The sequence below is a fragment of the Entelurus aequoreus genome, linkage group LG02 (assembly GCF_033978785.1).
Source record: "Entelurus aequoreus isolate RoL-2023_Sb linkage group LG02, RoL_Eaeq_v1.1, whole genome shotgun sequence".
Lineage (NCBI taxonomy): Eukaryota > Metazoa > Chordata > Actinopteri > Syngnathiformes > Syngnathidae > Entelurus > Entelurus aequoreus.
Window position 1 is genome coordinate 16,799,734 of NC_084732.1, and position 10,645 is coordinate 16,810,378.

The following is a 10,645-nucleotide window of genomic DNA, read 5'->3' on the forward strand; positions in this document are numbered from 1 at the left end:
GCACCAGCTAAATTTAGGGGAAAATACAGATTGCGCCATATATAAGCCGCACCCGACTATAAGCCGCAGGGTTTTGATGTGTAATTAGCGTAGTATATAGGGGTTCCTGCTACCACGGAGGGGATTGTCGGGACAGAGATGACTGTTTGGGAACGCAAAGCGTCCCATTTATTAACAATAAATCTTTCAATCATTCAATCAAACTTTCACATCTTTGACATGGCGAACAGCATTCATGCAGAGTACAAATAATACAACGGTGCAAAGTAATACAAAGTGCTCGCCTGTACGTTATCAAAATAACCAGCCTACCGGTATATGAAAAGTCAGTCTTTAATCATTGTGTCATCGTCTTCCTCCTGCGTACTAAAACCACCGAAATCCTCTTCGTCGGTGTCGGAGAAGAACAGGCCATAAATAAGCCGCACCGTTGTATAAGCCGCAGGGACCAGAACGAGGGGAAAAAGTAGCGGCTTATAGTCCGGAAATTACGGTATATATAAAATATTAAATATATATATAAAAACACGCACATTAAAAATATGTATTTACATAAGCTGCAAAAAATAAACATTTTGCTTTAAAAACTGGCAGCTCAGTCACAGTAAAAGCGGTGGGTTTTTTACAGCATATAAAAATGTTTTATAAATTAAATGAAAACACAATACCACTGTTTTTAGCAGTAAAATTCAAGCAACACAGTCGCCCGTTTTGTTTTTACCGTAAAATCTTGTTTGGTTTCTTTAATGTGTTAGTGTCTTAATGCATATGAACAAAACAAAAACAGAACCAGGGTTGATTTTATGGTAAAAAAAGTCAATCGGCGGAATTTAACCGTAAAATCTATTGACAATTTTACAGTCTACAATTTGATAGTTTGTTTTGAAATCATAAGTCAAGTAAACATTAAAGTACAGTATTTATCTTTATATTGGAATACATATTTTGATATTGAATTATAAAAAATGTGCAACTGCATGCAGTACATGATTTTTAATGTCAAAAGTTAAAGAACAAATATATTTAGTAAGAAAAGATTAAGCATTTTATTAACGCATATTATTTCCAGGCTTTCGTGGGCCAAATTTGAGTTTGACACCTGTGCCTTTTTGATCACATGACTCCAGCACAGCATCACTACTTGTCCTCATTTTTACACATTTTGGGCCAAAACCCGCATATAATAAACCTACTAGGATGTTCTGGGATTGAAAAAAAACAGAACAAACCCAGTCAGGTGTGGTATTAGTTCTTTATTTGTACAACAGGTCTTGCACTGTACAAACACCCCCGAGCATCTCTTCTTGCCTGACCTCACTCCTCACAGGACGGGAAACGTGAAACAAAGTTTAAAAAAATAAATAAAAACAGCTACCTGCTGAACAAAGGAGACCTTTCCTTACCAAAAAAGTGCCAGGAAATTAAAATGAAGATTAAAAAGAAATGAAATGTCCATGGTGGTTTAAATAGCATGTAAAAGAAAAGGCATATGGTGATTTCCCATCAGCTCCATGTGCCTTTGCCACGCAGGTCATTACACCGGAGAAGCGTTACGGGACAGAACACTTCATTTAAAAAGAACAAAAAGATCGACCCCCATAAAACAAACAAAACACGGAAACTCCTTCAACAGCCACAAAGTGACAATTTTGGATGGAAGTCTTCCCGATAGCGTGTAGGAAGTCCGATGACTTTTAAATCCACTCAAATGTCCATTAGCGGAGTACTAATGTAACCATGACAACTCAAGTTCGTATAAAAATAGAACAGACTCAACAAAAATAATCTCCAGTCTCAAATGAGGGACAGGGGCCCAAAGGACAGCTCAGGTTCCCAAGGGAGGAGTACGAGTGAGAGGCTTTTATTGGATTTTTTTCCCTTCTTCCACGTGTCAAGTCTGAGTGGCGGCACTCTTCCCTCGCGCCCCCAGTGCCACACAGTGAAAGCCACGGGTCCCGTCGGGGCCGCGCGGCAGCCTCATGACGCCCAGCGGGAGCCCGTCGGCGGTCTGGATCCTCCTGCCCATCATGGGGCTCCCCACGGGGCTGCTCTCCTGCGACGCCACCTGCTTGCGCCGCTGCACCCACGGGCTCCCGGACGGAGTCATGCTGCTGTCCGAGGAGTAGTCGGCCCAGCGGCGCCCGGGCTCCGGACTCAGCCGGCCCTCGCTGGCCAGGGGGGACTTGTTGGAGTGGGGGGACTTGCGTTGCGGACAGGGGCTGGCGCGGGGGCTGGACCACGGGCTGTTGCGCGGCGACATGCCGGGGCTGAGGTGATTGTTCTGGAAGGTGGCCCCGGCGGCGGTGGGGCTGAGCTTGTTGCAGGACTGCGACTTCCTGGCCAGCCGGGGCGACGTGGGGGTGCTCTCCGTGTCCGAGGAGCTGCAGGCCGAGTCGTCGCCGTGGTACTGGAGCTCCCGGACGCGGCTGTTGAGCGAGCGGCTTTTGCGCATCCCCGTTGTCGGCGCCCCCTCCTCCCGGGGCCGCTCCTTCTGCATTTTCTTCTTCGGGGGTTTGGTTCCGATCAGGACCACCTTCAAGCCCAGCGCGCCGTCCTCGCTTCCCACCGCTTCGTTGGCTTTAACCGCCGCTTCCACCTCCTCGAACTCCACGATGGCGCACTCCTCCGCGCTGAGCTGAGAGTAGCGAGTGCTCAGCCTCTTCAGGTCGGCCGGCAGGTCCTTCCCGGGCTTCAGGACTCGGACCGACGCGATGGTGCCGTACGTCCCGAAGGCTTTGAGCAGCAGCTTCATCAGCTGCTCCTGCTGCGTGGCCCCGGCCTCGCCGCCGCCGCCGTTCTCCTTGACGCCGGCCGTGATCTCGGCCAGCTCGGGCCAGCGCTGCAGCTCGCTCAGCAGCAGCATGCGGCTGGGCAGCGACTCGCTGGCGAACACCGGCACGGCCAACGTGCGCCGCACCTTGCGACCCTCCTCGTTCAGCTCCAGGACCTTCGAGTTTCTCAGGGCGAAGGCGGTCGTTCTCCAGTCACGGGTCAAGTGTTTCACCTGGAAAAAAGACACAAATTAGTCTCCCTTCTTGGATAATTCTGTGCATGAAAACACCACATTAGGAACCTGAAGCCATGATTGTGTACTTCAGTCTTTTTCAACCACTGTGCCGTAGGGATCAATCAATCAATCAATCAATCAATGTTTATTTATATAGCCCTAAATCACAAGTGTCTCAAAGGGCTGTACAAGCCACAACGACATCCTCGGTGTCGAGTGGGTCTGACATAATATTGTGAAAGTCCAACACATCAGCGAAAGTCCAGTCCATGGTGGGGCCAGCGGGAACCATCCCGAGCGGAGACGGGTCAGCAGCGTAGAGATGTCCCCATCTGATGGACAGGCTAGCGGTCCACCCCGGAGCAGAGTAGAAAAGAAAAGAAAAGAAACGGCAGATCAACTGGTCTAAAAAGGGAGTCTATTTAAAGGCTAGAGTATACAAATGAGTTTTAAGATGAGACTTAAATGCTTCTACTGAGGTAGCATCTCTAACTTTTACCGGGAGGGCATTCCATAGTATTGGAGCCTGAATAGAAAACGCTCTATAGCCCGCAGACTTTTTTTGGGCTCTGGGAATCACTAATAAGCCGGAGTTCTTTGAACGCAGATTTCTTGCCGGGACATATGGTACAATACAATCGTCAAGATAGGCAGGAGCTTGACTGTGTAGTATTTTATACGTAAGTAGTAAAACCTTAAAGTCGCATCTTAGGTGCACAGGAAGCCAGTGCAAGTGAGCCAGTATAGGCGTAATATGATCAAACTTTCTTGTTTTTGTCAAAAGTCTAGCAGCCGCATTTTGTACCATCTGTAATCTTTTAATGCTAGACATAGGGAGGCCTGAAAATAAAACGTTACAGTAATCGAGACGAGATGTAACGAACGCATGGATAATGATCTCAGCATCGCTTGTGGACAAAATGGAACGAATTTTAGCGATATTACGGAGATGAAAGAAGGCCGTTTTAGTAACACTCTTAATGTGTGACTCAAACGAGAGAGTTGGGTCGAAGATAATACCCAGATTCTTTACCGAGTCGCCTTGTTTAATTGTTTGGTTGTCAAATGTTAAGGTGGTATTATTAAATAGATGTTGGTGTTGAGCAGGACCGATAATCAGCATTTCCGTTTTCTTAGCGTTGAGTTGCAAAAAGTTAGCGGACATCCATTGTTTAATTTCATTAAGACACGCCTCCAGCTGACTACAATCCGGCGTGTTGGTCAGCTTTAGGGGCACGTAGAGTTGGGTGTCATCAGCATAACAGTGAAAGCTAACACCGTATTTGCGTATAATGTCACCTAGCGGCAGCATGTAAATACTAAAGAGTGCAGGGCCAAGAACTGAACCCTGGGGAACTCCGCATGTTACCTTAACATAGTCCGAGGTCACATTATTATGGGAGACACACTGCATCCTGTCAGTAAGATAAGAGTTAAACCAAGACAAGGCTAAGTCTGACATCCCAATACGCGTTTTGATACGCTCTAATAAAATATTATGATCAACAGTATCGAAAGCGGCGCTAAGATCAAGAAGCAGCAACATAGATGAAGCATCAGAATCCATCGTTAGCAATAGATCATTAGTCATTTTTGCGAGGGCTGTCTCCGTAGAGTGATTTGCCCTGAAACCGGATTGAAAAGGTTCACAGAGATTGTTAGACGCTAAGTGTTCATTTAGCTGCTGTGCGACAATTTTTTCGAGAATTTTCGAGATAAACGGTAGGTGGGACACCGGCCGGTAGTTCACCATGAGGTCAGGATCGAGGTTAGGTCTTTTGAGTAGAGGATGAATAACCGCTTTTTTGAATGCTAGAGGAACAGTACCAGAGGAAAGTGATAGGTTTATAATATTTAACACTGATGGACCTAATAAAACAAAAAGCTCCTTGATAAGTTTCCCAGGAATTGGGTCAAGTAAACATGTTGTTTGTTTTGTCCCATTTACACATTTTAACAATTCCTCCAATGTTATTTCATCAAAGAGAGAGAAACTATTTTGGAGGGCAGTGTCCGTCGTATATACAGTCGTATTTGTGTTAATAGAACCCAGTTGTAGCTGAGATGCATTGTCTTTAATCTCTTTTCTAATGACTTCAATTTTCTTATTAAAGAAATTCATAAAGTCATCTGCTGAGTGGGTGGAGCTACTGGGAGGAGTCCCTTGTTGGGTTAGCGATGCTACTGTACTAAACAAAAATTTAGGATCATTTTTGTTGAGGTGGATGAGATTTGAGTAATATTTAGCTTTAGCTGAGGTAAGCATGCGTTTATAAGTTATTAAACTATCACTCCATGCTTGATGGAAAACCTCAAGTTTAGTCGCACGCCATTTGCGTTCCAGCTTTCTACATGATAATTTCTGGGCTTTAGTTTCTTCTGTAAACCATGGGGTACGCCTTTTAGGGGCCCTTTTTAGCTTTAGCGGTGCTACAATATCAATGGTGTCGCGCAGGGCGTCGTTAAAGCTGTTAGTGAGGTTATCAATAGAGCCCACATAATTTGGGAATGGCGCCATTACTGAAGGCAGTAGGTCAGTAAGAGTCGTCATTGTGGCAGTATTAATGTTGCGGCTGCTATAGTAGTTATTATTATTATTATTAGTTTGTTGACAATGAGTCAGAACTTCGAATTTTATAAGGTAATGATCGGACATTACTTTAGTGTATGGGAGTATCGTAACTTTAGAGGTGGTGACACCCCTGACAAGCACTAGATCTATCGTATTACCGTTGCGATGCGTGGGTTCATTTATTATTTGTGTAAGACCACAGCTATCAATTATAGTCTGGAGCGCCACGCATGGAGGGTCCGATGGGGTATTCATATGGATGTTAAAGTCTCCCATTATGATTATATTGTCGGCGTGCGTCACTAGATCAGCAACGAACTCTGAAAATTCATTGATAAAGTCCGAATAGGGCCCAGGGGGGCGGTAGATGACAGCCAGGTGGAGAGGCAGCGGTGTGACAAACCTCACAGTAAGCACCTCAAACGAGTTATATTTATTATTTAGGTCCGAGGTAAGGCTAAAGTATTTGTTGTATATTAGTGCAACACCCCCACCCCTTTTAATGGGGCGGGCAATATGCGTTCCCGCATAGCCAGGAGGAGACGCCTCACCCAGCGCAAAAAATTCGTCTGGTTTGAGCCAGGTCTCGGCTAGACCAACGACATCAAGATTGTTGTCTCTGATGACTTCATTAACTAATAACGTTTTGGAAGACAATGACCTTATGTTTAAAAAGCCCATATTATAGGTAGTGGGCTGTTTTGAGGAGTTTTTGTTGAAAGTATCCGTAGTAGCAATATTAATAATGTTACGTTTATTATGCATAGTGCACTTTAAATAATTTCGACCATATCTAGGAATTGATATGACAGGAATTTTTAGATTGTTTGCCACCTCAGTAAAATGCATGTCCACCTCTGACGCAGAAAAAACATTATGTGAGTTGTATATTATTCTAGAAGAATTGCTATGTGTGCAGGGATTATCCAGCCTGGCGCTGGCTAGTTTTAGCTTAACAGACTCCTTATTAGCGCTTCTTTGTGGATTAGCATTTAGCTTTTTCGTTAGCCCCGCTAACAACAAAGCATTTAGCTTTGTTGTTAGCCCCGCCCGACACCCCCGCTTCTGCTTCCGAGCGCATCGCTTACGTCTCTTTCGCTGACGGTCTCCGCTGGTAGTCGACGCCGCTGCTTCAAAGGCCACTGCTGGATGTAGCTCGCGAAGAATTCCCAAGCTAGCGAGTAGGTCCACCGTACACGCATCTTTCAGCCCAAAATGGCCCGATCTCTCCACATCCAGAATCGTAAGTCGGTCGTAAGTGATCACGGAGTGAACACGCTGTGAGCCAGCCATGAAATTGACTGAATTGAGGGGTATTTTTGCCAAATCGGTCTACACTTCCAGGAGCGCTCGCACGAAGCCGCTGCTCTGAAGCGCAGCCATCTTGGAAAAAAATGATGTTTGATAAGAAATTATCGAGTTCGAGCCCATTATCGAATCCTCTTATCGAACCGATTCCTTATCGATTCTCTTATCGAATCCAGATAGTTTGTTGTATATGGAAAAAAACACAATATTTGGTTTAACAAAAGCTCACTTATTTTATAATTTAAAAAAAAAAAAAATTAACTGTTACCCCCTAAAAAAAAAAAAAAGAAAAGACGGTTACCCAAAGTATATTAAGTGGGATTTTTCAGAAAAACAAATATATACAGTAACACAAAAACAACCTGTCTCTGTGATCACTATAGGTGTATAAATAATAATAGTGTTAAATAAAATCAGTCCCTTGGGCACAAAATTGAAAATAATACAGCTCTCCAAAAAGTGCACTTCTGCTGCTATTGGAACATACTAACTACACACACTATGATACTAAGAACACCACAGTCATCAATCAACAATTCTTCTTCCAAAAAATGTTTTCGATGGTGGAAATACACGACTGGCAGCCATTTTAAGTCCTCAAAACATCCATTGATACAGTGCACAAAAATCGTTTTTCAATAAACATCATAGTATCAAATTTAACCACTTTCCACCTTAATATTGAGTTACATAAACAAGTTAAACAGTTTACTTACAGACTTATCTTTTCAAAGGCTTGTAAGAGCTAACACAACTTGTCTACTTCTCAATTGTCTCATGAACTGAACTGACGTCGCCAACCCGGAAGTGCCCAAACTAATGACGCGTAGTATTTTCATATCGCCACAAGGTGTCAGTAAGAGTCTAAAATCAAATGGGCATAACATTGCCGTCCCACAGGGCATTTCCTGTGGGACTGGATTCATTCCCAGGGATTCGAATAAAGAACCAACTCTTTTTCTTTACTATAGTGGCCTCGATAACGGGTACCGGTTCTCAAAAAGGGATTCGAGTCCATGGAATCGGTTCTTTTCTTATCGAACAACCGGGAGAACCGGTTTCGAACATCATCCGTAGTGTGCCGTGAGATACATTCTGGTCTAATTTCACCTATTTGGGGGTAAAAAATATTTTTGCAAACCAGTAATTATAGTCTGCAAATGATGTGTTGTTGTTGAGTGTCGGTGCTGTCTAGAGCTCGGCAGAGTAACCGTGTAACACTTTTCCATATCAGTAGATAGCTAATTGCTTCGTAGATGTCGGACACAGCGGGAGGCAGTGTGCAGGTAAAAAGGTGTCTAATGCTTAAACCAAAAATAAACAAAAGGTGAGTGCACCTAAGAAAAGGCATTGAAGCTTAGGGAAGGCTATACAGAACGAAACTAAAACTAAAATGGCTGCAAAGTAAACAAAAACAGAATGTTTAATGTTAAGTGTTCATTCAAGGCTAAGGCAAAATATCGATATATATATCGTGTATCTTGACATGGCCTAAAAATATCGAGATATTAAAAAAAGGCCATATTGCCTAGCCCTACTTCAAAGTCAGAATCATTGAAATGATTGCTGCAAATGACACTCCTCTCGCTTGGTCAGTCCCAGTTTGTGCCAGTCAATTTGAGTAGAGAACTTCCTCATTATCTTATCATTTGAAAATGGATGCAGGCTGACAACTTCTTTAGTCAATTAATCAATCAATCAATCAATGTTTATTTATATAGCCCTAAATCACAAGTGTCTCAAAGGCCACGACGACATCCTCGGTACAGAGCCCACATAGTCGTATTGCTACAATCTGCGACAACGCATCTGACAGACATATTTGATCATTTCTTCAAATTCTGCATGATAACATGATTCAAGGTGAAGGATGCTACCAAAATGCAACGACAGAGGAGGTCCTTCATACAGACAGCCATCAGACTGTATAATGCATATGTTCCTTCTTGACTGCACTTAAATGTAGAGTATATGTAGAATATGTGAATAATGCTGTATAGTATTTATAGTCTATTGTGAGCGAACTGTGGTGCTGAATTTCCCCTAGGGATCAACAAAGTACTTTCTATTCTATTCTATTCTAAAACACAAACTATGCAACATGAAATTGCCTCCCGTCTTCTGCTGACATTTTGGAGCTAAAAATCGGCGTTCCAAAATGTGCTTGTTAGAAAAGTGTCCATTGTTGGGCTGCGAGCATCTCCTTGGGGGCCGCCCAAAACAATTCTCAGTGGTTCATTCTGTGGTCCATATGGGCCGCAGTAGTACCCAGTTGTAATACACTTTTCCACCACTTGTGGCAATAAAGACAATATCAAACCAAAGAAGTCCGGCGCAAAAGTCAGTGAAGGTCCTAAAGCACAACAATTATGACTACAGTGGTGCAGCTGTATTTTCATTTGTAATTAAACTTGTATTTAGGAATCATATTCATTATTGATTTAGTTTATTTCAGCACAATGTCATTTAATGTACATTTATTTTTCTTCAATTATGAGTCCCTTATGCCTGACCTACACCCAAGGCGGGGATCAGCAACCCGCTGCTCTCGAGCCGAATGTGGCTCTTTAGCGCCGCCCTAGTGGCTCCTTGGAGCATTTTTAAAAAAGGCTTGAAAATGGAAAAAGATGGAGGGGAAAATATAAACAAATGCAACAGTTTGTTTACATGTAAAATCTTCCACTCCTTTGTCTCATTTTGTCCACCAAACATTTTATACTGTGCGTGAATGCACAAAGGTGAGCTTTGTTGATGTTATTGACTTGTTGGAGTGCTAATCAGGCATATTTGGTCAGTGCATGACTGCAAGCTAATCAATGCTAACATGCTATTTAGGCTAGCTGTATGTACATATTGCATCATTATGCCTCATTTGTAGGTATATTTAAGCTCATTTAATATCCTTTACTTTTATCCTCTTTGTATATAACTTAGTGGTGCATGTCTCATGACACATTATCTGTATGTAATATAGGCTGCATTTCAGATAGTTGTTTGTGTGCCATGTTGTTCCAGACCACAGCAAACATAAGTTTGCCAAAGATTGTAATAAATGTATTAAAAAAAGACAGTCTGCTGTTTTCTTTAACTTGGACACACACATCTATACCGTTGGCCATTAAAAGCCAGTCATTTCCAGGAGTTCTCACCTTCTGAGTAAACTCTGATTTACTAATGTTGTAAAAATGTGTAGAATAAATATTAAATTTCATCATTTCTGTCAACGAAGATTTGCTTCAGCCTATGACAGTCATGATAGTAGGCTATTATAGCTAATATAGACACTTACATCATGTGTTGTCTTCATTGTAAAACTTATATACGGCTTTTAATTTTTTGTGGCTCCAGACATATTTGTTTTTTGTAGTTTTGGCCCAATGTGGCTCTTTCAACGTTTTGGGTTGCCGACCCCTGGCCTAAGGTTTATGTGTAAAGTAAATAATATTTGTGATTAACACATGCTTTCATATCATTTGACATGGTTGTCAACTAAGTAGGTTATGTCATTATAATTGTTGAACACAAATAAAATCAAGATGACTAATTCAGTGTTAATATTTGACTGGGCCCCTCTGTAGTGGAAAAGTTGGGCCCCGAGGTCGAAAAGGTTAGAATCTCTGTTAGAAAACAAGCCTAAAATCACAATTTTACCTGGAGACGTCTTTTTTTAAGACCAGAACCATGAAATAGGTGCCAATTAGTCACCATTAGCGTATTCCTCAGTGAAAAATGTATGCTTTCATCAGAAAGAGCAGTTA

The 10,645-nt window shown here is 42.6% G+C and overlaps 1 protein-coding gene across 1 annotated transcript in view; it reads right to left on the reverse strand.

Moving 5' to 3' along the window:
- Positions 1-1,233: 1,233 nt before the first annotated feature.
- larp6a (La ribonucleoprotein 6, translational regulator a) overlaps positions 1,234-10,645 on the reverse strand; it is a 29,542-nt gene continuing 20,130 nt past the window's right edge. Inside the window, exon 3 of the mRNA XM_062023367.1 lies at positions 1,234-3,004. Coding sequence (XP_061879351.1) covers positions 1,892-3,004 — 1,113 coding nt within the window. The 3' untranslated portion in view covers positions 1,234-1,891. The remainder of the gene's footprint in view (positions 3,005-10,645) is intronic.